The following is a 27,483-nucleotide window of genomic DNA, read 5'->3' as shown; positions in this document are numbered from 1 at the left end:
CCTTCCAGCCCCAACATTCTGGGATTCTCTGTGATTCCATGATCCTGTGACTGTCACCCATCTTTTCTTCCCTTGGGGTAACTGCTTCTCTTAATTACAGTGATGCAATCCGAGTGCCTCTACTGGAGTTTCTCCCAGATGTACCATCAGGAACAGTGTTTATATGAGTGTTATCTGTGGTCAAACATATCAGAGGTTTAAGCACTTTCTTTCTAGACCTATGGTAACTTCGCTCTTGTTAGCAGAGATCACGACTTAGCACAGAGACCTACTAACAGCAGTGCTCTTTGTGACTCCTAACATCACAAAATGTTCCAAGGGCGTGCTTAGATAAATTATGTTGCTATAGCAATGTGGTACTTCGTTAAAAATTGCTGAGACACCTGGGGAGTGATGAGGGTAGCATAGAAAAAAGAAGTTGGAAAATGAGCTTTTCTGTCTGCTAGCAAATTGTGACATCCTGTTAGATGAAAAGGAAGGATGCGGTAATTTGCTGATGTTACTGAAGTGTTTAGAAAGATTATGTGTCTTGCATAGAGCTTTGAGAAGTCCGCAAGAAGCAAGAAAAGTAGAATTTAACTTGTTCTGCACACCCTCTTTAAATGGGATGGGTAGAAAATTCTCTGCAAATTGTTCAGCTGATGTGCTCTCTGGTTCATTGACAGCACGTACGTTTGGCTTTTGGTTTTGGCCATGACGTGTTTACCGGGGAAAAGGGGGTGCTGTTCTCGGTCAGATTAGCTAAATGTAATTTAAGGTCTTTCTTAATGCTTCTTCAGAGAGGGACACTCTGCTGTAGCCTGTTAGATAAACACACTCTTGAGATGAGAGCTGAGGTCATGTCGTTTGGTCCTGTTGTTAAGTTAAGCCAATCTAACACGAGAAACCCTCTTCCTATTGCAGTTTGATCATAAACCCAGGCAGAGAGTCAGTGGATTGACTTGGTCTGTTGGCTCAAGAGCGAAGCTTTGGTTAAACATCTACTGTAATATGAATTTAAGAATATTAACATAAAATTATATTAAAAGAAATCTGTGGAGATGTTTAGGCCAATTTTTGACAAGCTTCTATCTTTTAAAGAAATTTTAAAATGAAGAAGCTAAACAACAACCAAACTGTCAGCGTGGAGGAGTTAGGGCAGTACAGGCACATCAGTATCATGTGCATGTGCTGTTGGTCTGTCAGTGGCAAAGCCAGAATAAACATACACAAAGTCAGAATAAACATACACAAAGTCAGAATAAACATACACAAAGTCAGAATAAACATACACACTGCGCAGGTTTGTTGGAGTTTCAGCTCCTCCACCGTGAGCGACACAGGTCTCATTTGACCTTTGTGGCGCTTGCTGTGTTGTAGCTCTTCTCTTACAAACATGATGCTGTTAGTTCACTGAAGCAGCAGCCACCAGGGATTCTTAGTTCGTGAAAATACCTTGCGTGGACACAATAAGAATTTCCATTTTTATCTGTCCCATCTCTGCCGTCTTTTGGAGAGGCAAAGCACGGTGTTCAAAACCAAGACCTGATGTGTAAACGTCTACACTCCTGAGAATCAAAGTGGAGTAGCCTGAGTTATGAGGTGGCCAGACCATCCTTCACCAGGGCACAGGCCTCAGCGCCTTTCGAGAGCGGCGCGAGCTCCACACTTCACCTGTGTGACAGGGGCAGCCCAGGTGGCTCTAAGGGACATTTAAGGGAGGGGGCTGGGGTGCTGCCTCCGTTGGGTGAGCTGGGCAGCGTTAAGCTGAGCCGGAGTCCTCAGCTGGTAACAACTGCTGTGCGTCCTTTCGCCTCGTTTTCAGTCCCCATGTGCTGCCTGATCTAGTCGACAGGTGGTGTCCCTGGCAGCAGGGAGGTTGGATTAAATGATCTCTAAGGTCCCTTCCAGCCTGGGCCATTCTATGATTCTATGATTTGTTCAGGCAGGTCGCTGAGCACTCGGGCAGCGTTAGGCATCAAAAGTCTGGGGCCGTGGGGCAGCGCGGCCGGTTGTGTTCGTGCTGTTAAGATGCTCTTGGACGAGGAGAGCTCTTGGCGTGTACGTGCCAGTGAGTGCCCAACCCGCGTGTCCGTGCAGGTCGCACAGACCCAGCTTTTGGCAGGAGCCAGCCACTGCGACTGTCACGAAACTTTCTCATCAGAGTCTCAATTTACTTGAATAAGGGTAGGAGAAGGAGAGAGAAAAAAAAAAACAAAGAAAGAGTTAAAAGGGAGGAAGCAGGGGAACCATGTTTTCGTGTTCTTAACATTTGGGTTGTTTTGTTTATTTTTAAACAACCCTGTGAACAAGAATGTGTATCTGATGAATAGCGAAGTGGAATTTTTTTGGAATAAATCTGTTGACCTTGCTAAAAATTGTGTGAGGTGGTGCCAGTCATACATGTCACACCCTCAAGGGGATAAGGGCTGCATTCAAAACCAAAAAGTTTGAGGATAACTCCACTTTGATTTTAACTTCTGCTGTCAAAGACTATGTTGTTATGTTGAGGTTTCGGTTTTTTTAGGGTTTTGTTCTAGCTGGTATCCTCTACCTAAGGGGAAGGAAAAAAACCCCTCGCATTCTTCAAAATTATTTGATCTGTTGACACAGGGCATTTTCATTTTATTTATGGCAAGCTATTCCTCCAAATTCAAACCATAACATTTGCCCGAGCTAGGAGGTGAAACAACTCTCTGGCAAGCGTAAGGATCAATAAATCGCTACAGCTGCCGTTATACTGGCGTTAATAAAATGAGATACTTTGTGGGCTCCTGAAAACAAGTATGTAAAATTAAATTTGTATCGGTGAGTCAGCCTGGAAATCGTTTGTAGGGCTTGCTGACGTGGCCTGCTTTCGGAGATAACAGACACGTGAAGGGAAACCTGTCGCTTGTGCTCTGGGTTTTTCCATGGCTCTGGTTCACAGACTTAGTGAAAACGATTGTGGATTGGATCAGGTGCTCCTGGAGCGGTTGTTTGGAAAAATAATGTCTCACAAATTGACCAACATTACTAATTTGATAAAAATGATCTTTAAATTGCCTTTTGCTTGCAGGAAAGTCTGTGTGTTCTACTTGCACTTGACCAGTCTTCGCTGTGTAGGAAACCCTGTCTGTTGATAGACGTGAGCTCTGCCAGCAGCTGGGGCATACCCTGCCCTTCCACAGCAGAACTTTCTTGGAGAAATAATCACATTTGTGTTTCGTTTAGAGTCCTCACCTGATAAATTGTTTCAGAGACTGTCCTTCAGGGAAGTGGAGGAGGGGAAGATGCCCCCACACCTCCCAGCTGGCTGTCGGTCTCGGTTTCAGAGCCCGGCCGTCGGGTGTCTCGCGGGTGTGCAGGAGTGGCTTGGCTGGGAACAGAAGAGGAAATCTTTAATCACTGTCCAGACAAGTGCATTTTTATGAGAACTCGGTTAAAAAGACTGAGGAGGATTGTGCGAGCTGTGGCCGCGGGTGGGAGGGCGCTGGGGGCAGCCGGGGGCGCGGTGGCACTGGTTCTCTGCGGCCCCGGGCAGGCGGAGGCGGAGGCTCGTGTGTGCAGGTTGGAGTTCACTCGTCAGGAATCTGCAGCTCTGTCAGACGATTCCGAGTGTGCTGCTGGGATTCCACATCTTCCCTCCTGCTGCTGACTTCCCCAACGTCCTGTGCATCCTGTTCCTCCCTTGGTGCTGTCTCCTTTACGGCACCAAGAAGCCCCCAGAGCCTGGGGGGAGGGAGAGGTCGCAGGAGGAGAAATGTTTGCTGTGACCTCCTTTGGGGAAGGAGCAGGGTGCACAGAAGCGTTGGTTTAGGCACTTTCCCCTTTTTAGACTTCATAATGCATCTCCTAAATCTGCAGCTTTATTGGCTGTGCACTGTGTAGCTTCTGATCTTTTACATGCAGTAGCTTTTATTTTTCCAGCGGAGCAGTTGCCGTGTGGTCTCCCATCTACATGAACGCTGAACAGAATGACACGCAAACGAAGTGGCACTGCTGTAACAAAACCTATTAATAGCTTTGCGGAGAGGCACTGACGCAGCTCAGATACAAGGACTTGGAATTAAAGCTGCAGAGAATAAGTGTCTCTGCAGACTGGTTTTCCCAAAATGAGCAGTGAATTTAAGTGCTCAGAGATGCTTTCAAAGGGCTGTGATTTTTTTTTCAGATAGTTTCTCAAAATCAGGCTTGCTTGAGACCTCTCAACTCGGGCTGACACAACCAGAGGCAAATTTCTCTAGTCACTGCTGGAAATTTTGGCCAAATGGCTGAATTGCAAACACTGCCGAAGCAGTATCACAGGACCCCTTCTGTACTTTCCACAGAAAATACAGTCTGTACTCAGGTTTTCATTATTTCTTACAGGGCACAGATATATTAGTCAAGCTGCAGCCAAAATTGATGTGGATTTTGATTATGATGGACCCCTAATGAAGACAGAGGTTCCTGGACCACGATCTCGAGTAAGTTCCTAAAGTGTAGCAGCTTGGTTCTTTTTTTAATGCAGCTGTGTTTTGCCTTGCTAGAAACCAAATTTCATTCCAAACCTTCACTCTGATACGAACAAACTTCATTGCACAACAGTGTGTGCCCACTTCTGTCAAGATGCGCTGAGTGAAAAGCGCAGGAATGAAGGGCCCCTCTGACAGAGAGATCGGAATCTCAGCTGCCACCTGCCCCTGGGAAGGAATGGGAAGCAAAAGAGGATCCGTCTGCTGAAGCAGCTCTTCCGCCTTGGTTACTTGTGCTGCTGCTGAAACAGGAACTTAATTGGCTTTTTCTGATGTGGAGTAATGCTTTGGTTTTGAAATGAAGCAAGAGTTTCAATTTGCTGGACACTGTTTTACTCTGACAGAGTCTGTATTTATGTGTGTGGTGTTTTGGGAGGGGGTTTTTGGTGTTTTTTTCTTCCCTTTTTTTCAAAAAGAGCTGTCTTTCTAGAACCGATGTGCCAGTATCCCTTCTATATGTCCCTGGCTTCTCTTGTTTTCTGATCTCTTCTCTTGTTTTCTCAGTTCAGTTGGTAAACATAGAAGAGGCAGTTTTCCCTTTTTGGAGATTTACAGTTAAACTGTGTTTGCAGCCCATGTAGCTCTGCATGCCACAGGTAACAGTTCTGACTAACATCTGCAGGATGCATTGTGGAAATTCCTGTGGCAAGCGGAGTTACCTGATAAGGACCTAGGATGAAGTTTTGCATGTAGTATATGTAATCATAAAAAAGAAACATACATTCTTCTTCAGTATTTGGTAATTACATTCCTGAGACTCTTTGATGTTTGTTTTCCTGCAGGAATTAATGAAGCAGCTGAATGGCATTCAGGTAATTTGTCAAGTTTTTAGAGTTTGGGAAGTGTTAATACTGTGATTTCAAAACTTGTTTTAAAATCTCATTTTGTATGTTTTAATTCCCTGAACACAAAAAAGACATGAAACACTGCCTCTAGGTTTCCATGCTGAGGATGTTTTGCACAGGATATATATGCATTTGAATTAAATCTTTTTTAGTATGTTTTGAATACTGCAGAATTATTACGCTAGGATGAGTGATTTTTCTTTAAACACTATATGTGCCTTTTGATTTGTTAGGAAGTGGCCAGTGAAAACACGGGTGTAACTGAGCTTGAGCTTAAACATACGTCAAGCTAAGTGCGTACCGCCTTCCCAAGGTCCTTCACAGTCTGGGCTGTATTTCTGTAGAAGTGCACACTTGCTCTTTTAACAGTTTCTCTTTATAAAGATAACTCTACAGTTAATTCCAGTGGAATTAGTATAATATGTCTTTTGTATCTTTAGATATTTTTGTCAGCTTTTGCTGTGTAACCATTAGTTGCACCTTCCTACACACTGCTACTTGTTAAAGCATTCATTGTTTGTTTTTTCCTTGAAGAATGCAGAAGCTGTACACTTCTTCTGCAACTACGAAGAGAGCCGGGGGAACTACCTAGTAGATGTAGATGGCAATCGCATGCTGGATCTCTACTCTCAGATTTCATCCATCCCAATAGGTAGGAGACAGCTGTACCAAAACCTTTTGCTTTGTCCTCAAGCTGCCATTTTCCTAGCCACGACCTGATAAGTCGGTGGATAAACTGACAAAAACCAAAGCTGACACTGTGTGTGCCTTGCTGCAGTCCAGGTATGTCTCGCTGCCCTGTATTAAGTAGATGTTCTTGAATAGCTGAAGAAACTAAAAATTAAGATCTTACAGCTCACTCGAAGTACACAGTGGGACCCAGAAGAGCTCTAGTATTTGACTATGCAGGTTCCACAATTTAGGTTGTCTTTGCTTGGATTTGTGTCGTTTGCAATTCTGTGGCAGTGTATTACTGTTTTAAACATTAAAAAACATAATGTAAGCATTTTAACATTAAATTATATGCTTTAGTTAACATTTCTATTGCTAAAGAACAAAAAAAAGAAAAAAAAAAACTTGGGCACCAGGACAGGACTCCAGCCAGATGAAACAAGACCAAGCACCGAACCGTGGTGCTGAGTGAGAGCAGAGGGGGCAGGGCAGGTGGGCTGAGGGACCCAGCCATGTGCTTGGCAAAGTCAACTGACTTTTTCCTGAAGCATTTCGAGAAGGAGAAGCGGCAAAGCAGAGATGGAGGCCCCATCTGCCAGGAATACGGCTTTCTGTAGGTGTTCTCTTTGTTCCCTGTCCATGGTTCTTGTCGGTTGCTTAAAAATGCATTTCTGCAGAAGCAAAAAGGAGCAGAAGTGCTGGGGTAGTTCGAAAGGCAGATGTTGCGCTATGTATAGAAACTGGGACGACTCAAAATCATCGCTACAGGCCTTCTTTATTGGGAAACACAATTTAGCAATGTGAAAGTTGTTACCAAATTTTTGGCCTCTAAGACCTTGTGACTGCAGTGGGTTTTCAGTTATCCCAATCTTTGCAGTTAATATTTTTACTCTTGTGTAGCACTTCAATAAATGTGTAATTATTCCAGAACTCTTCAATGGTTGTAGCTTATTTTCATCAACACAAGTTCCAGATATTTTTTGTCTTTTAGAGGCTGCAGAGATAACTTGTCACTGCTCATGTGGAAGTAGAGGTGAGATGGAGCACAATGCGTGTGTGCCAATGCTCATCTGACTTAGACGGGATTGGATTCTAGGTTTTTAGGAAAGGAATTGTATTTAGTCTTCAAAAACTCCCATTCTTCACACAAGAAGTACCGATGGAGAAAAACTAGTGCACGGTCATGTTGTCGAAGGAGTCAGTACATACTCCAAAAGAATGAAATTAATGTTTTACAGACAATGCACTGAAGCTTTCTGACCTTGTGGTTCTTGATGATACAGATTTGTGTATAAAATATTTGAAACGTTTTCAAAATGGGCAGAAATGGATAGGGGCTTCTGCAGTTTGCTTCATCCGACTGACTGAAACCGGTGACGTAAGTACCTATAACGGATCCTCAGCTCAGATCTCCAATTCCTCCTTCATGTGTGTGGCACGGCCTGCTGGAGGATAAGCTGGGCTTTTGTCCTGCAGGACGTCCCTCCATCAGGAAGGAACTATAGCACAGTGCTTCATGCACCTTCTCAGGGAACGGCTCTGTAACGTGTAGCAACAAGACGCAAATGGAAATTTAATACTGACAGGCTGACCTAAATCTGACTGAAGACACAGCACTAAGTTATGTTTTTAAACTGTACTGAATGACAAGACTGACTGTCTGAAGCTGCAGAGGTTGCTGATAATGTCGCTCTTGGTGAAAGAGTTCAGTTCTAGTCTGAGACACCAAAACAAGATCACAAGGTGCTTGCTGGTCATCTATGCTTGTCTCTCTGCAAGTAGATCCAGTAAAACCCTTATGAATCTGTCAGGACTCCCAAGATTTAATAATGATCTACTACACTAGAATGTATTTATCAGCAGAGGTTGAGAGGTAATAAGTGCCTGTGTGGAGAGATAAGAATTAAAGTATAAAAAACCTCCAGGGAAAGATGTGCTGGGCTGTTTCTTGCTGGAAAACAAAAATTAAAACATTTCTTTACCACACTTATGGAAAGCTGTAGCCCAGCTTATTACTTTAAATCTGTTTCTGATCTGGCAGAGTTAGAAACCCCACGGACCCAGACGAAGAGGGGATTCTATAACCGTGTTCGCTAGCCAGCGTCCTGGTGTAGCAAACAAAACATTCTGGTTTTCAGTGCTGGGAAGGTCTGGTTCGGGGAGACGCAGAGAGATTTAGTTTGATATTATTGACAGCAGCTCGCTGCTCAGTTCAGATGGATTCTCTGGGCTTTCTCCATCTCGTTATTTCAGCAGCCTTCAGTTTTTTTCCTTTTGCAGACAGGCACTCTCATGAGCCTGGAGGACATGTACTTTCCTGTCACATTGATCTGGACACGCTGCAAGAGTGATGATGCAGGTGCCTTTCTCTTAAGAGCCAGCTCTGTCACTTCTTATCGGAATGTACCCGAGAGTGGATCCTTAGAGCTGCAAACCTTGGCGTTGGTCATGACAGTGAAAAAAGTTCTTGTCTGCTGTCTCAGCCTAGAGCTTTTTGACTTTGTCTGCCATTTTTACATAATATTTAACCATGTAGTTTTTCCTGCTGTTAGCTTTATGACTGTGAGCCCACGTACAAGTTCAGCATCTTTCTACACGCCGGCCTACCCCTTCCGGAACAGTCGGGCTTTACGCATCCTCTCTTCCCTCAGTGGGTGCACTCGCAGGATGGGGAGGGTTAGGAGGGAGACGGGGCCGCGCAGCCTGAAGTGAAGAGAACAGGAGAGACACCTTGTGTGAGTGAGAAGGGGTAACTTACAGGTAATAGAAGCCTTGAATTTGTGTTCCGTAAGAGAAGATGCAAAGATCTCCAAATTCTTCATGCACATGAACAGCAGCAGCACAGCTACGTATTTTTACAAGCAAGACGAGAGTTAAACAGAATTTCTAATTGATTTGTTAATGCAGTAGCCTTTGCTCAGACAGGATAATCAGGGCTGTTGTCGTTCAACTAGAGTGAGGAGTTCAGAGGCTTGATAAGCTTTTGTAATAAAATTAGAGTGGTCTGACTTCTTGAGCAGCAGGGAAGATGAGGTTCCAACTGTTCCTACAGGGGAATATAAAAGATGTTAATTGCTGGCTTTGGCATTTCCTATATTCAAAACCCAAGCTCAAAATGACATTTTCTGGGCTCCTTTGGTAAAGAGTTTTGGGTTTTTTTTACATCAGATACCTTGGTTTACCTGTAAGCAAGGAAATTATCTCATAGAATGTCAGTGGTATAAATTAAGCACCTTAAACCTGAAGAAGAGGGACAGATGTTGTACCTCTTTCCACATAATAGTTTGTCAAAGTAAGGAAAATGGGAAGGGGAAAAAAAAGCTGGTCATGAGTGAAAATGAGAAGTGCAGAATCTCCTTCTTTAATGTGACAGCAGTTCATCAAACAGGTTTTCATGGTGATGCACAGCTGAGGTGCGAAAACCTATGACTGAGAGGGAAAGATTTCCAGACAGGAGTCTTGGAATAACTAATGGGTTGTGGCTGCTCATTAGTCCGCGTGTCTTAAGCGCGTGGCTGTTGGTGCAGCCTCGTCCTGCTCGTCGGGTTCTTTCTGATTGTGCCTGAATTCCTGCAGCACGCAGGGCTGGCATAAACATCTTCAGACGTCCCAACAGGTGTGTGTGTACGTGTGAAAGCCGAGATAACGGGGAGGCCACTACGTGCATGTCGCAAAACCAAGTCTGGCAGTGTCTCACGCAGGAGCGTTCAGCACTGTGGGGGACAGTGCTGATGAATCCATCCAACTGCGACAGACGTCAAGGAGCGCTGCCAAGCCGTGGGCAAAACTCTGCTGGAGTCCCGGGGCTAATCATCCTGGGTGTGCCCGAACACGTGCTCATCGCACGCATCGGCAACGAGAAACCATCCCCGAGAACAGCACTGCTGTGCCCCTGACCTTACCCTGCGCCATCTGCCGAGGGACAAAAAGCCCTCGCGGATACTTTGTTCATACATTGTAGTGCACTGAAATTACAATTGCTGAATGAGCTTTCTTGGGGAAATCGGGAAATGTGTGGGTTTTTGTTTGTTTCTTTCTTGCGGTCAGCTGCCAAAGATGAACTGTGTGGAAGAAAAGCATAAAGGGGGGAATATATATTTCTAGGTTGATTTTACAATGAGGAAAAATCCAATGAGTTAAAAAGAGAGAGAGGAGGGGAAAGCTCTGTTACTGTGCTAGGAATAACCAGTCTGATATTCAAGGAGGGTAAAAAATGCTGCAGGACAAGAAGCGTAGCACCAGGTACTGTAGATGGACATGACTGCGTGAGGAGCTTCCTTCTGTGGTTCCGAGTGTCCAGATGGGTTTCTGAAATGCACGTTGGGTGGTCAGTGCTCAGAGAGGACCAGTGAGTCGAGCAGATCAGGGTTATGAAGAGCGAGGGCGTGGAACAGCTCGCGTCGGACGGGAGAAACTGGAGACGCTGCTGTGTCACAGCTGAGGGGTGACATGGCTTGTGGCTGCTCTCAATGGTTCACCTGTAGCACTGCAGAGAAACCAAATGCACCTGGGAAACTAGAAAGGAGAGCGAGCAAGCATTTAATAATGTCGGTCTTGCGGTACTTGGTAGAAACTATGATGCTTCAATCAGGCCCTACCAGGCAGAAGGTCCGTGCCATGTTCATTTATTTTTGTGTTCAGTTTTTAACTTCCAGTACTAAAATATGTTCCGCTACTGCCTGACACAAAATTGGTACCAACTTTTTTCAGATAACATATTTCGTAGACAGAGAGAGGTTTGTCCTGCTTTGAAAGACGTTGTTAGTAGTACTTCAAACATACGCAAATTGCACAGAAACAGCCAGGCATTGAGTTTATTCTCCAGGTTATGTTCTACATTAGTTTAGTGAAACCAGACAGAAGTAACTGCTTTCTTTCTTTGTTCTTTTTAATTAGGTTACAGCCATCCCTCTCTGATAAAGCTTCTGCAGCAGCCACAGAACTTGGTACGTGAATTAAAACATTAAGGACTTGGAGTCCTCTCTCTCTTTGCGCGGCCGTCTTTCTTATTTTTTCTTAAACTGATAATGAGTGCTTAATCACTCAATTTAAAGTATGATAGGATCTGCTTTCTTTTTTCTCACTAGATGAACAGAGCTTGGTAGTGCTTTAAGAAGACACCAAAACCTCTGTGAAGCTTTACAAGAAGTAAATGTTTGGGTGATGCAGGCAACTTGACGTGTTTGCAGCCAGTTTTGAATCATAGTTTCCCAGTGTTTCCAGTTAATCATTCAGCAGTATTCTTGAGAGAAGATTTTTGACCCTGAAAGCAAGAATAAGTCCTTGAGAGAGAATGTAGTATTTGGAATATGAAATGATGCTCTAAATCTGGAATGCTGAGTCAGGAGGGAGTAGTGGCTGTTTACCATCTCCTGAGTACTAAGTTGACTAAACCACTGACGTGTCCTTGAAAAATTAAATGAATTAAAACGGAGCAACGGGATTATTTCAAAACAGAGTTTAACTGCTTCTCAAAGAAAGTACCTGCCTGTTCTCCCTAACAGTGTACTGGTGGTGATTGGAAATAACCTGGATTAAATTACAGAAATGGCTGAAATGAAGCTGCATTTTATTTTAGGCTTTATTTTTTTCACTGCTTGGACAGAAATCTTTGATTCCGTGGTGATTTTGTGCAGTTTTTAAGTTGTAACATTTTTTGGCACCGCAGCTTACACGTTGTAGCACACGGATTAACTGAGCTCGCTGTCTCCCTGGCCAGCATGTCACAGAGGTGCAGACATTTGAGTTCCCTGAGCTGATTTGCTTTATGGTGTCCTCATTTCCTTGGGATGAGAAATTCTGCCTTCCCCAGAAGTAAAATACTTCCAGATTTAAAAAAAAAAAAAGAGCCAGAGCTTTTGCAAGCCTAGCTTGCTCTGCCTGCAGATAAGGTGCCAGTTTTGTTGTGGAAGTTCTTTGAGTAATGCACACTGAGGTAGGGCCCTTGTCTCACGTTAACGATGGGATCGGTGTTTTGCCGTAGGGATTTTTGGTTTGGTTTGTTTGTAATGCTCCCTGTACCCTCTTTATAGCCAGCTATAAACAACAGAATATGCGTCTGCTCATCTGAGACCGTAGCAGCATGATGTCGATGTTCTGTTTTTCTCGGTACTGAGTATCTCATTAACAACTGCAGAAAAATACACTGTTCTGCTTAATGGCAAACGGTGTCAATTGACCGTGACAGCCCATAATCAAATTCACAACAAATTTATGGTCTTGTATCTCTAACTGTTTATGAAAATTTACTTCTAAACTGAGATAAAAAGTCAAGTAAGATTTCTCATACGTGCTAAACAAAAACTTTGTGTTAATTTGCCAGTAACATCCTTACTTGGTTGGGTTTTTTTTTAAGATGGGGTCTGTTGAGACAACCATTGGTTTGGGAGCAACAGACTTACACAAGTTAGAAAGACCTAGCTCGTACTCTGTTATATCTTGGGTGATATTTAGTTTTCCCTAAGAATTCTGATGGCGTGTTCCTGCAGGTACAGTGTGACCACTCACATCTCTTGCTGTGGTCCACATACCTGAATAATTGACTACTTATACTGAGGGAGAAGATTGCAGGATGCTGATCAATACGCAAGCTTGAGCTGCACTGAAAATACGAATGTTTGGGGAGGCTGTCTGTCCCCTCCAGAGACCCATAAAGTCATCGAAGCTCAGCCTTTAATTTCAACGATGACTTGTTACAACAAAACCAAGAAAAACAACAGCCAACCAACCAAATAGCGCAGATAATGCTGCTGTGCAGTTGGCAAATTGAGCTTGTCCTTTTCTGAGCAAATTGAATCTAAAACAAAAAGTAGCACATTGCGAATCAAATAAGATTACCTACAAAGTCTAAAGAGCGATGATGAATCAATTTTAATCCATGACACTTAATTTAAATTTATTGCAGAAACATGACAAATTCATCTCCATTAGTGGACCGGGGAGACTGAGGGGATGTGCCAGAGGTGCTCTTTAGCAGCGGGCGCAGGCTCCGCTTTCCCACCAGCTGCTGTTCACTGACACCAAAATGACCTTTCTCAGAGGTGTGGATCCCGATGCAGCCGGTCCTCAGGACCAGAGGGACAGCTGAAGTTGGAAGGGACCCCAGGTGGTCTCTTGCCCAACCTCCTGCTCAAAGAGAGTTGCTCAGGGCTTTACCTCCCTCCAGGGTGACAACCTCTTTGGGAAACCTGTGCCACTGCTTCACTGTTCTCTTGGCAGAAAAAGCTTTTCCTTGTACCCAGATCAGTACCCCTTGATATCAACGTGGTATTTTTCATGTGACAGTAACGCCTAACAATTTCTCTTCCTTTGTCCTTGTAGAGCACTTTTGTCAACAGACCTGCCCTGGGGATTTTACCTCCGGAGAACTTTGCAGATAAACTGAAGGAATCTTTGTTATCGGTAAGTATGAGAGAGCAGCGATGAGTTACCACGTTCTGTGTTTAGGGACACGGGCATATGAAGGGATGTTACGGATTTTAAGAGAGAAACATCACAGATGAGCTGTTTGTCCCCCTGCCTTCCCTCTGCAAGGCATGAGATCGCACCTTTTTTCCCCGCCTTGGCAGCTGAACGTAAGAGGGGACGTGTCTGCTCTGCATAGATGCTGCCTCTTCATTCTGGATTCCAGAACTGATGAGGAGACACATTTTCGCTAACTTCTGCTCATTGTGCTTTCATAAGAGATAGTGGAATAAATGGTTTCTGTGTCTTGATTTAAATTTGAAGATACTTGGGGCGGAAAGTGAGTCGAGCCCTCTCAGCTGCAGCTGGAACTGGCTTTCCTCACGCTTGGTCTCCCGTTGTGCTGGAGCTTACGATGTCAGGGACTGATGAGTCCTATCATCACTTCGCACCACACTTGTGCTTGAGAGTCTGGAGTAATTTTCTGTCTCCATTGACAGGTGGCTCCCAAGGGCCTGCCACAGGTGATCACCATGTCTTGCGGATCCTGCTCTAATGAGAATGCGTTTAAAACAATATTTTTGTGGTACAGAGTGAGTAAAATATTACAATGTTTTTTGTATGTTTGGATATAGAAATGAGTATTCACCAGCAGAACTGTTGCTGTAAAACAAAGTAAGGCTTGGAGGTTGTCTTGTTCACGATGTTAATTTATATTCAGTCTGGTATAAAATATTAATTAAAAAGTTTGTCTAAGCTTGCACTTCACATTGACACAACTTTAGAAATTATAAAGAAAAGGAAACAGAGAAAAAGCAGATTGCAGTCAGTACGTATGAGCTGCAGTCAGTGTCTTCATTTGCTCTAATTAAGAATTACCAGCATTACTACTTTGTGGTTCAGCCATAAATGCATTGGTTACATCTACAGGAAAACTACATGTTGGATTGTTGGGTTTTTTGCAGAGCAAGGAGAGGGGCCATAATAATGTCACAAAAGAGGAACTGGAATCTTGCATGATTAATCAGGTAAAAATTGTTTCTACCACACCTACAGATGTGCCATTGGCTTGAGTTTGTAAGGCAAGATTGGAAGGAAAAATTGGTTTTATGTCTCTGAAGAGGACTCTAGTTTGGATTTTGGATTTTTTTTTTTTATTTTAGGAACAGTGAAATACAAACTGCTCCCAACAAATGTCAAGACCTGCTGCTTGTATTCTTTTGCATCCTCCCCAGTTGTGAATCTTGGGAAGGTCTCCCTTTTTCCATGATTCATAATGTGCTAGAGAGGGGCCCATGTAACGGGTGGATCCATGGGCATCATTAATACATCAAAAAGTTTACAAATAATAACAACAGGCCCTCTGGTTTTTTTTTCCGAAGTTGTGTTTTTATGGCTTAAAACTGTTCGTTCAAGGGGTTGGTTGAAATTTGGCTAGATGTTAACAACAGGCAGGGTGAGGAAATGGAGGTGCAGCTGATAAACCTCTGAAATCCTGTTCACCTTCAGCCCGGATGGTCTGGCTCTTGCCAGTCACGAATCTTAAGGTGCAACGATATCGGAGAAGAGCATTTAATCTCCTCTTTGAGATGAACATGTTAGAAATGAATAGTCTGCTGGTCCCAGCCTGTTCTTTGGCACCTCTGTGGTGACAAGCATTCAGTTTATTCACATGGGATTAGGGAACTCATTTGACTTTAAAAATGAGGAGCGTTCTTACAGAGGTTATTTTGTTTGGTTGGTTTGTTTGAATTCAGAATTATTTTTTCAGTTTTGTGATGTGTGGTCAGACTGGCTGTGCCGGTACAAATAAGAGGACGGCACATCGTGGCCTGGGAGAACAGGAATTTTATGAGAAGATCAAAGCCTTGTAAAACTAACAATCACTTTTTGTCCGAGTTGCTGTCCGAACGTTAGGATTGCTCTTTGAGCTAACTGCCTGAGTTTGCTTTACAGCTGGGGAGGGGACAGATTTGAGAGGGCAACTTCACCCCCCTTTAGAGGCAGGATCCTCCAGAATCCAATTCCAAATAGTGGAGCCTTGACCCTGTAGCTGAGTGCAGGGTACGGGACTAAAGATGTGAATGGAGTAAGTGGTGCCATCCTCTCGCTTGCAGGGTGAGAGAGAGGCATAAAGAGGATTTGTATTTCAGAGGGGTGGGGGTAAATTCCAGATCGTACGCAGTTTGCATGTCTCTTGTCACGGTTCCTTCTCATTGCTGGCACTGTGAGTTCCCAGGAACACGCGGTGCAGGGCAGCCCCAGGCTCTCCTGGCAGAGCCCCAGTGCCCCCCGGGCACGGCCGCCCCGCACGCGTGTGCTCAGCGCGGGGACCAGGAGGGGCTGAGCGTGCTGAGCGTTCAGCCTTTGCGTCAACTCCCATGCAAAGTCGTATTATATGACACAGTAAAAATGGCCAAGTATTCATTAGTAGTAACGGTGCATTTGAGGAGGTCGGGCAGTTTTTATGGGATGACCAAGTGGGTAAACACACCAGTGTGTGGTGCCCGGCGGCTGAAGAGGAGAGCGGTGGGCATGCTGTGAGCGGCAGCAGCCTGGCTGCAGCCCTCCCGCCGTGTCTGGTGTGGGTCTGGGGCCCTGCCCGAGCACCACTCTGACCGCCCACCTCTCTGCTCTGCTTGCAGCCCCCCGGCTGCCCCGACTACGCCATGCTCTCCTTCATGGGCGGCTTCCACGGAAGGACCCTGGGTAAGAAAAGCACGGCCGGCAGCACCTCCCTGGCCTTTCCCTCCTCTCAGCCACTGCAGTAAGCTCTCATCTCACTGTAGGTTCTGAAAAGTGGGTTTTTCCCTTAGACAAAGAGTACCAGTGGAGAAGGCGTAGGTTTACTGAAGGTTTGCCTTGGAAGCTCCACCAGTAGTGAAACAGAATATTTGAGTGACAGTGGGAATTAATTCTATATTTTCTGAAAGTTTATTTTTGGAAGGTCTCTTACTTTCATTCTGGATCCAAGGTTTCCTGCCTACGCAGGTAAAAATCTAAGCCCTGGGGTAAAATACCACAATATGCAAACAGTAGGCCACTCCTTTTTTACCATTTTGTATTGGCTCAGTCCCTGTCCTAAACATGCAGCCCAAGAGTGCTGTAGCTTTGAGCTTTGCGAGCAGTTGGACAGGGGAAACCCATCTTGTCTGAGCACCCTGTTCAGATGGACAGAGGTTCTTCTGTTCCTCTGGAACAATGCATGTAGAAACTGATGCTTAAAAGTTAGAGTAATCCACTTAAGCTTGACTAAATCCAGTATTTCAGAAAATGAAGTAGAAACATAGAGCAATTAAGAGAATTCTGCAGTCCTGGTGGCAGGCCATTTTTCACTTCTTGGTAGCTTTTTTCCTGTATTATTCCTAGACAGGTATTATTTTCATTGTTGCTCTTCTGGGTTTAGGTTGCTTAGCTACAACTCACTCTAAAGCAATTCACAAATTGGACATTCCGTCGCTGGACTGGCCTATTGCTCCATTTCCAAGGCTAAAGTATCCTCTGGAAGATTTTGTGAAAGAGAATCAACAGGAAGAAGCCCGTTGTTTAGAGGAGGTAAAAAATGCACTGGCAGCTTTCTGTTGTTTTTCTTCTGAAATAATGAATAGTGTTAGTAGGATTTAGCTGCTTTTCATTAAAAGAATGTTTTCAGGGATTGGGACAGCATGTGATTAAAGCAGCATTCAGCGTTGTTTATGGTCAAAAGTTTGCCCTTGCCTTTCAGAACAGCCAGCTTACTGTGAATTAGGGGACACATGAACCAAACCACAGTGAAATTTCACAGGCACGAGAAGTTTGCTGTATCACAGTGAACTTGCCTGTCAGATCTTGCAAAGGGCCACAGACTAAGAGAGAGCACCGTGCTTATAATCCTCTGCAAAGAGAACCCATAAGAGTATTTCAGGTTTTTCAGCTTTTCTGGGGCAGCTTTCTGGCCTGAAGCTCTGATCCTACCTCTGGCTGCCTTCCCTAGCCCAGGAGAGAGGAAAGGTGGGCAGAACGGGGCTTAAGGGAGGAAATTCATCTCCGAGGAGCAGAAGCACAGGTTTCCCTGTTGGGCTCGCTGGGATCCAGGCTGTCACTTGCAAGGGCTCGCTCTGGAGGGTTGGTGCTGGCGGGCCCTGACCCTGGAACCAAAACCTGGCACAGTCTGGACCATCACAGCGACCGGAGCTGGAAGGGCAGCAAGGGCAGAGCAAGCTGCAGCCATCTCCACCCTACTTTCAGCCTAATTTGGCTAGAGCTTTCACACCCTTGTAGAGAAATATGCAACTAGTTACAGCGTGTTTAGGATATGATTTAAAGTTAAGCAGCATTCAGGAATAAGAGGGCAGGGTTAAATGCTGGAGCAATGATCTGTTCATTCCAGGCACCCTTGTAGCCAGGAATGTCTATGAAAAGTTGAAGCTCTGCTGCTGAGATTAATCTTGCTGGGATGAAATGTATGAATGTCCCAAGATGAAAAGGTACCATAAATGTTTTATTTACAGGTGGAAGACCTGATTGTAAAGTACAGGAAAAAGAAGAAGATTGTGGCTGGCATCATTGTAGAACCAATACAGTCAGAGGGTGGGGACAATCATGCTTCAGATGACTTCTTCAGAAAGCTACGGGATATTGCCAGAAAGGTAACAGAGTATTTCACTGTTCACTCAGGGGTAGCTAAATACGGAATTACTTCAGAGGCCTTTCCCCCACCTCACCCCAGGCACTCGGAGAGCTTCACAGGCCTCCTTAGTAGCACTTCATGCCCATGTGTTCAGATAGGAGCAGCCCCTGGTCAGCACAGTAGTTTCTTTACCATTTGATGCTCATCTAGTGGTTTCCCAAGTCCAATAAATTTTCTTCTAATGTCTGAGAGGGAGGAATTACTTTGATTCATTAGCTGTGGATTTTGCAGTGCTGTTCTTTAAATGATAATTTGTTGAGGGGGCTCAAACAATTTCAGGAGAGGCAGGTTTGGAAGAGGATAATTTTTCATTGACGTCTGTAATTGCAAAAAGAGCTGAAACAGAAATTCAGTTGAACCGTAGCGCTGATGTTGCAATAGAGCAATGGAGAGGACGGATCTCTTGGAATGTCAAGTTACCTGTTTAGGAGTGATGACCCTCAGTAAGACCTACTCCATGCTTTTTTCACCCTAAAATCATTTGTGTGCTTGCAGAGAAGAGCGTAGGTCACATTTGGAAAATTCTGTCCCACCATGAGAAAAAGCAGTTTTTGCCATTGTTAACAGCTGCTCATGCAAGGGTGAGAGAGTACACAGGGTAAAATGGTTTCCCTTGTCTAAAAAGAGATGTTGCCACAAAGTACTCAGCAGTTGTTTTGAATGACAGTATCATGCTAGAGCTTGATCCCCCTGTCCCAAAGTTTCAACAAAATAGTCCATCACATAAGAAAAAAACCACGACACATGTTCCCAGCTAAATAAAGTGAGTAGCTCTTTCAGCAGACTCATCATGATCTTCCAGGATCATTTTCAGCCCCTGGACTCCACAGACCACGCTGCTGGTCTTGCCTTTGTGCCACAAATGCTGACTCAGATTGGAGGCAGGGACTTCTTACTTAAACCAAACCAAACTCCTAGGAATGACATTCTGCTTCCTTCAGGGGCTTTGAAAATGCCACCCTGACTCCTCCCAGATCTTTTCAGGTATCCTCTAGAAATGTTCAAGACTATAAACCTGTGTACTTTGTTTCTGAATGTAGGCAGAAAATATGTTTGTAGCACCCTTCTGAAAAAAGAGCTGAATTTTTAATCCTGAAATCTAAAGCACAGGGAGTGCATCAGTATGGGGGTCGAGGGAGGGAGATTCGGAGCAGTGAAGGGAGAGGCAGGAGGAATGCTGTGAAGGTACCTGGATTTTTGTTGTGGAAACACGTTCCCTGCTCTTTGCCTCTATCTCCGCAGCATGGCTGTGCGTTCTTGGTGGATGAGGTGCAGACGGGAGGTGGCTGCACGGGAAAATTTTGGGCACATGAACACTGGGGCCTGGATGACCCAGCTGACGTGGTAACATTCAGTAAGAAGATGATGACAGGAGGATTCTTCCACAAAGAGGAGCTCAGGCCAAATGCTGTAAGATTTTTAATGAAAGATTAGGTTTTAGTGGACCTTGAACTTTGTGCTAGCTGGTGACCCGGTCATGAGGAACTGTAATGCCCAGGCAAGAGACAAGCTTGCCTTCAGGAATGCAGGCTCGGCTGGATGGAGCTGCTATTGCACAGATACTTGCTTTGTGCTTACACACAAGTTCTTCACTTCTGATCCCGCTGCTGTCAGTCACAAAGGTCATAAACCTGGGTTTAGCCTAAAGAGCTAACCTTCAGTACAAAATCCAGCCACAAACGGACACTCTTTTCTGCAGGGCAACTTGGGATCTTGTACGTCAGCATTGCAGATTGTCAGCAAGATTTCTTCTTTGTGTTAATGACATTTTAGATGTAGTAAATGAAAAAAAAAATAATTAAAGGGGAGAATATAATGCTTGAATGTAAACCCCATATATTGATGGTATTTCCATGTTATTGATAGCCGTGTTTCAATGAGATGTCAGAGCAAGACAGAATGTACTAGATTTGTAGCATGAAGTAGTTGCCTTTTGTTGGTGCTCAGCAGGGCAGCTGTATTTTGCTCTTAGAACAGAAGAAGGGGGGTTACTGAGATAAGTGCATGCTTTTTCATACACCAGATGTTGGGTTGCTTTTCTCGGAGTGATTTGCCTGTTAACCACAGCTCCCTTCCCTCCTTTTCCCAAGCCCTATCGGATTTTTAATACGTGGCTTGGCGATCCGTCCAAGAACCTCATGCTTGCTGAAGTCATCAAGGTTATCAAAAGCGAAGACCTCCTGAACAATGCGACCCATGCTGGGAAGGCACTGCTGACTGGGCTTCTGGATTTACAGGTAAACATCTGGAAGGATTATCCATATGGAGAAATTGGCTGATCAGGTAGGACCTGGCCTCATCCAGTTTAAACACTTGGACTGAGAAGCTCCAGCTGGGGACTAGACCCTAATCATAACTTCCTGGTTTAGGTACTTCAGTGCAAGCCTGAATAACTGTGTCCCATTTGGAACTGAAGTCAGCTTTGGTTTACTGACTTAAGAATGCTGGTTTTATACACTTTATCCAAAAAAAAAAGGGTAACCCTCAGAGTATCTGAAGGTATGAACTGCAGCTAGTTCAATGATTTTGCTGGAAGTCTCTGTCACCACAAATACCTAGCATTTCAGTGTCCAAAAAAGTTCTTTTTAAAGGAAAGTACCTTCATATTTTCCAATTCTTTTGGGCTGTTTAACCAAGAAAATTGTAGCTTTCCCTCCCTTTACTAAGGGAGATTCATTCCCAGGTTCAACTATGGAGCTCGAGAGAAAGGGAAATCAGGTAAGGCTCTAAGGGTCAGACGCTTGCCTCCCAAAAGGCGTTTGCACAGGGTAAGCCCACCTACAGTCTCTGCTCTCTCCACAACACAAAGGCATGGCAGGCAGGAGAGCACAAAAAATTATCATCTTCATGCTTTGCAGGGCCAGAAAACAGCTAGTACTATCCAAAAAAGACTCCTCTCGTAGAAGATGAGGATTGTAATTGTCAGTAAGTGCAGCAGTAATACCAGCACACGTCTTGGCGCAGCACGAGAGCGAGGTGGTTTCTGGCCCCATTCTGGATTATTTCTGGTCGGGTTTCCCTGGGGTGCCTTTTAGATGTGAGGTGCTCGACACTCACCTCAGGAGGCTCCGTGTGAGATTCTACTTGCCCCAGCTGAGGAGTGCAAACTGATTCTCACTTCTGGCTCGGAGGTTCAGCCTGCCTGCTGGTGGGCTCGGCAGCCTGTGGCCGTTCAGGTCGGAGTGAGAAAGGGGAGCCCGGCCGCAGGGTTCCCGGTGAGATCCAGCCCGTGCTGTGAGATCCACCCCACCCGAGCGGGGGCGGCCGCGGGGTTTCCATCTGGCAGCACACCCGAGCGCAGAGCTTGCCGCCAGGTGCCCGCTGTCGCAGCGGCTGCCACACGGGCTGGCTCACCTCTCCTTGCAGGCTCGTTACCCGCATCTTATCAGCAGAGTGAGAGGAAGAGGAACCTTCTGTTCATTTGACACTCCAAACGACGCTACGAGAAACAAGTTAATTACAATAGCCAGAAACAAAGGTAATGTATGTTATGCTTTAAATTCTCCTTTCACGTATGGTGTACATATGCTGCAATATTGGAGGACAGAAGAGAAATTATGAACAAAACTGTGGTTTACACGTTTCTGGAAACACCTGTATTTCCCTTTCATGTTGTGTGCACCTAGGCATGGCTTACTTCTAGAAGATCAGGAATATCCAAAGAAAGTTAATGTAATTGTCACTCAAGAGAACCCAGGGAGAACATGGATTTTTTTTTTTTTTTTCCAATGTGTAAGAATGAAATATGAGTTGCCTAAAGTTGGCACAGGTTTACAACCACAGAACTGCAGAACTGTCACCCAGCTGTAGAAAAGCCTGTGTTTCAGGAGGGGAACCTCGTGATCTGAGGCCTGACATTCTCTTTAACTGGGCATAGGCTGTTTGCTACTGTCAATTTTTGCTGTTACTCATATTTCTTGAAAGAAGCAGGCATGATGCATCTAAACTATTGTGAAACCAAAATTTTAGAGTGTAAAAGATATAGATAATTTTTGTTCTTGGAAACTAAGCCAGCAGGGAGAGAAGGCAAGCAGTTTGTTTCATGGTAAACCAAAGCCCTGCTTAAAGGCGAGGTGAGATCAGCTCAATGGTCTGAATTTTCATTGGCCATAAACATTTCCAACAATTAATTGACTCTGGAGTAGAAGAACTACCATGCATTTCAAGCTCTGCAGGAAGAAGTTTGCCAGCACTGAGATATCTTAACATTTTTTTGTAATGAAAAAGGAAGTAGTTTGAAAACAAAATTGCAAAGAAACCGACTGACTGGTTCTGGCAGTGAGGTACTTAACCAGCAGAGTGCTGCAGCTCCGAGGGCTCAGGTGCTGTCTGAAATCTTGGCACTGGCCTTGGGCTTTGTCCCAGCATTTCAGGGACTCCCCAGATCAGCTACAGGCACCCGTGGTGTTCCTCTGAGCTGCTGTGAAGCTTGAGGCCCCTTTGCACCCCTGGCTACAGGCTGTGGTCAGCAGCGCTCTGCAGCGCGTCTGTCAGCCCTCCGCGAAGCTTCATTCAAAGACCTGCGTTTTCCAGGTATTTGGCAAAGGTGGAGATGACTAGAGGACCTGTTCCATTCTCCTTTTAGGTGTTGTGCTGGGAGGCTGTGGCGACAGATCAATTCGTTTTCGTCCCACGCTGATCTTCAAGGATCATCACGCGCACCTCTTCCTGAATATTTTCAGCGACATCTTGGCAAACTTCAAGTAAAAAAAGCAGTTCCTTCGCACCGAACAGCTGATTATCAAATTAGTTCGCATTAATTCATGTCTTCTCTACTTACAAGATAAGTGTAAAGTCATAAACTAGGGTTTGTGTTCTGTCTGTAATCCTGCCCAAGGCAAGCCGCTCCATGCGAACGCGACGCAGGCAGAGCGTTGGTCCTGGTCACCAGCAGGTACCTGCAGCTGTCCCACACTGTGCATTTGTAGAAGCTGTGGCCCTCCCTCTTTTGGCTTGGGTCCTATTAATTGCAGAGTCCTCTCTATGCCCATGGCCCTGCCCACGATTGTCTAAACAGCCCCTGGTACAGTCTGTCTTCACAGCTGATCCCAGCAGGTTTACTCTTGCGTTCAGAAGCAGCAACGAGCGTGGCACAACCCCTAAAGCCATGTGCCTGCCATACAGAAAGTGCCATTCCCAAACGGCAGCTGGAATAAAACTGGGGTTTCATGGAAAGTTCAGCTTTCCACCACTGCCAAGTACAGTGTTTTACAGGCCCATTTCCAGCTTTATTCCCTTCAATACAGATACCTGCCGCACCAGCTGATCAGAACAGCCACCCCTCAGCCCAGCTGCCGAGGCGCTAATGCCCTCAGCCACGTGTGCTCCAGGTGGAACTGAAGTACTTTTCCTCATCCTGTACTTTAAAACTTTTGACTTCTCTTACAACCAAACTGACACAGAAAAGCATACCCTGAATTACCTAGTTTGACAAAGCTTAGGGAATCACACGAAACAGTATTTCTACCTGTCAGCAATCTACAATGACTTGAGATTATCTTACCATTTGCCCGTAACACACAATAGCCATTAATTTATTACAAGTTCCACAGGAATACTTGAGGTATTTTGTAAAACTAGAGTGGAACTCCTTGATCTTAGCCGTTACCTGACACTTGAGCCACTGCAGTGAAAGGCTAGTCCTAACTGCATGTTTAAAATGCAAAGTAATTCTGGTTTGGTTTTAATAGTTTATTCTAAGTTGCTGCTACTTCAAAGCTCTAGAAAGCTGCACGATTGAAAAGTGTCAACTGCTCATTAATTTGTTTCTCTTCAGAGAACTGTTTCAGACACCCCTTTACTAGTACTCTTTGCTGTTTGCTTTAGGCTGGCCTGAAGTAGGTCTGGTGCCTTTGGTTTTTTTCCTTGACTAGCAAGCATCTGCATTTTGCTTACCAAGTTCAACTTTATGTTGTGCGCCAAAAACCAGGGACCACAGTGGATTTTAGAGCTGCTGCCCTATTAGGATCTGACCACAATTTTTAAGTACATAAAAAGAGACAGAGCAGCTGAAAGATTTACCTATTTAATACAGCTACCAAAATGTGAAAGGCTTCTTCCCTGCTTTGACAAGTGTTAATCGTGGTTCTCCCATTTTAATTTTTTGAGTGCTGGTACTGGGAAACTCAGATACACTACTTCTGCCAGCTGAAAAAGAATGGAATTTCTGTAAACCTCTGCACAAACCAGAATTCTGGTACCAGTTGGTCAGAACCCGAGCAGGTTTTCGAACAGAGGTTGTAGAAATCTGGGGGAAGGACTGGTAAATTGGTGTTCAGCAAAACCTCACGGTCACCACTGTCCTTGTAAGCGTATGATCAGCAAAAGGAAAAGTCAAGCCGAGAACTATTTGACAGCATTTGGGGAATTAGTTTGTTCAACATATCAGTGCAGTAGTTCTAGTAAATGTCTCTAGCAAGTCTTGTACTTTTACAGAAGCAAAGGTCCAGTAAGTTGAAGTCTTACCACATCTTCACTTTTATTATGAATAGGTGTTTTTATAATTTTTACTGACACTCAGTAACTGTATAATTGTGTACAACATGTTGATGAAATCATGTTAGAGAATACATAGACAGCACTGCAGCTGGAGCATCTAGTGTTGTTTACAGCATACTGTGGACAGTGCCAAATAAATGTTTAAACATACTTAATTACACTTCATGGTGTAACTAGTAACTGTACACAGAGTCGTAACAAATGACATCTCATGTGTAATCAATATTCTTAAATAAAATATTTATAATTGAACTTTGCTGTGCTTTTTTACACCCGGTACATGCATAAACTGAATCACGAGAGCATACTGAATACACTCGTATGAAGGAAAGCCTCCAAAAAAACATGGTGTGTGCACACAGCCCACCTACTGTGCTGCCATCGTGCCTAAGCCAAGCATCACTTCTCTTTTCCTTTTGATATTGCTGTACTACACAGCATCAGCCAAAATTTAAAATGATGGAGCCCCATTAAGAAAAGTTCACCACAGATAAATAGTGAATCAGGGTTAGCCTGTGCACCGAAATGGCAATTTTACTTACCTGCATCTGCTGATCCGCCAGGAGACAGAGGTTTCAATACACGCGAGGAAGAAAGATCAAAGAACGCTCCCGGTCTCCTTGCTGCTGAGGGACAGTTTATTTGCCAGTTTCACATGAAGTAACAGCTAGAAGAGCAGTGTCAGGAGTTACTTTGCTTCTGACAATTCAACCAAAGTTCTGTGATCAGGTTTCTGTCTCTTTAAATCTTGCTCCTCATTTCTACGGAGGTTTTCTTCTGGAAAAGGAGGAATCACACTAACACTGCAGAATAAGACCACTGTCCTTCAGGGACACAGGTGTTGAGGGGATCAACTCTTCAGGTTCAACAGAATACAAATACACGTTTTCAGCCTTAATTCAACACAACTTTTAGGTGTTTTACTTTTTTCATTTCAGGTAAACCCGAACTGAGGGAGCAGGGAGTGGAAGGGGTATTTGGCAACAGAGCTTTTGATATTTTAAAATATACCCAAATCAACAAACACATCAAGGACTTGGTTCCCAGGCTATATGGGAGAAGACTCTTTAATTCACATGGTCTAAGATAACTTCAGGAAACGTTACAAAAACTTTTGCAACTCAAGTGTTACAGCACTGATTAAATGTCATTCACACGTACAAAACAAATACAAACATGAATATATGCAAAAGGACAAGTGGTTCCAAATTTTCAGATGATCATTAGGATCCACATTGCCCAGGACTGTCCCTGTAATTCACAGCACCGTAGCCTGGTTTTCCTTGATTCCGATGGGAAAGCAATTTCTGAGAGGCTCCTGAAATGCTGTCCCAGTCTTTAACTTACCCTTACAGCTCAACTGTCACCATCCCTTGCACCACACACCCTTGTTTTGCTCAGTTATCTTCACATCCTGGAAGACCTTGCCAAGAGACGCCCCCCCAGACCCTACACAGCAACATACGCCGCTCTGTTTATTCACCCAGGAGCAGGTATCTCTGACCTCCAGCACTCTTTATCACATACACGTATGAGACCAGTTTTAATTTCAAGTGGCTTCCCAGTGAAAATTTGCTAAAAGGAATCATGAAGTTAAAGCCAGGATGCTCTGACAGGGTTTCATTTCAAGAGCTCTTCGTGTTTCAAAACAACCCAGAGGACCAGCTGAAACACTCAGGGTCAGCATCAGCACTCAGGCTGTGGGACAGTCTGGGCTGAGAACGGCTGGTGCTGGCGCACACCGTGCACGTTGCTGTATCCGACACACGAGCCCTATCTTGAACAAGCTGCAAAGACATTTAATACAGTGGGTTGTTCTTTACCATTTCTACTTTCTACAGGCTCTGCATAGGAAAATGACAGAAGTACGTCAGTTTGGTAAACTTCACAGGAGAATCAGCACTATGATCATACAACAAGGGAAATCAAGGGAAGTTGGTTGCTGTATCACTCAAGTTCTCCGAATATTTGAGTAAACTTCTGTCTGTCTACTATCTGGCCAAATCTAGTTGTAAAATATAAAATATCTGTACTATTATACCGTTTGAACTGGAGCAGCAGCTCCCCCTTGCTATCTCCAGTTTCATCCAGAGTCACCACCGCCTCTACGGGACAGTAAATGTCCTTCCGTCTCCCCCAGAACGTCAAGTGGGACACTTTGACGGTACAGCCAGTTTCACTGAGGTAGATCAATCCTATAATTCGTCTGAAAAAGTAGCTCATACCATACAACATCGCACCGGCAAAGCACGCAACGCCAGTTGTATAGCAGAGGACACTCTGGGAAACCTGGTCCTGCAGATAGAGGTAGCAGATGGGAGGCAGCAGGAGCGTGGTGGTGGCCGTCTGTAACAGCTTCAGCCTGGACAGCACCCTGCAGTACTTAATCCACGGAAACCTGTACACCAGGGTGAACTCTCCCAGTTTCTCAGCCGCAGCCTTTTGCCGGATCGCGGCAGCAGGGGCCGATGGACACGCAGACAGCTCTCGTGCTCTCCCAGGGTAATTATTAACACCATGAACTCGCTGGTTTTGCGACTGCAAACGCTCCTGCGTACCAAAAAACCAGAGTGGGCGAGCACCTTCTTTTCTCCACGACCTTATCCAGGGCTCACTTGGTAGGCATCTCCCAAAAGCTGGTGCCAGGCAGAGTTTAGTCCTGATTCCGCAGAGCCCGGCCTATGAGGAAATATTCCCACAGGTCATCGATTGAGTTGTCTTTAGAACCAAACCACATTTAGCTCCGAATACTGTTCCGCGGGCGCCTACAGACACCAACAGCAGCTCCAGCCCGCTGTGACCCTGTACCCGACAGCGGCGTCACACTCGGGCCCTGAACGGGGCTGGAGAGGGAAAACACTTTGGGCGACAGCGCCGCTACCGGAGTTCGCTTCCTGAGCGTCACCTCACGGCGCCCCCC

The 27,483-nt window shown here is 44.8% G+C and overlaps 2 protein-coding genes across 2 annotated transcripts; one reads left to right on the top strand and one right to left on the bottom strand.

The window, feature by feature from the left end:
- Positions 1 to 4,289: 4,289 nt before the first annotated feature.
- On the top strand, positions 4,290 to 23,063 carry ABAT (4-aminobutyrate aminotransferase; the record flags this gene model as incomplete). Its single annotated transcript, XM_009868478.1, has 14 exons — positions 4,290 to 4,427; positions 5,258 to 5,287; positions 5,855 to 5,972; positions 10,889 to 10,938; positions 13,313 to 13,393; positions 13,897 to 13,989; positions 14,362 to 14,424; positions 16,042 to 16,105; positions 16,803 to 16,951; positions 17,887 to 18,024; positions 19,308 to 19,475; positions 20,156 to 20,302; positions 21,432 to 21,543; positions 22,651 to 23,063. Coding segments are annotated over 14 exons (1,473 nt in total), but the record flags the coding sequence as incomplete, so codon positions are not given.
- A 3,447-nt stretch (positions 23,064 to 26,510) lies between these two features.
- TMEM186 (transmembrane protein 186) lies at positions 26,511 to 27,242 on the bottom strand (the record flags this gene model as incomplete). The annotated part of the gene is made up of 1 exon (XM_009868477.1): positions 26,511 to 27,242. A coding segment is annotated over one exon (732 nt), but the record flags the coding sequence as incomplete, so codon positions are not given.
- Between the last annotated feature and the right edge of the window lie 241 nt (positions 27,243 to 27,483).

The sequence above is a fragment of the Apaloderma vittatum genome, unplaced genomic scaffold (assembly GCF_000703405.1).
Source record: "Apaloderma vittatum isolate BGI_N311 unplaced genomic scaffold, ASM70340v1 scaffold29744, whole genome shotgun sequence".
NCBI classification, from domain to species: Eukaryota; Metazoa; Chordata; class Aves; order Trogoniformes; family Trogonidae; genus Apaloderma; species Apaloderma vittatum.
The sequence above is the reverse complement of the archived record's forward strand: the minus strand, read 5'-3'. Positions and strand labels throughout refer to the sequence as shown.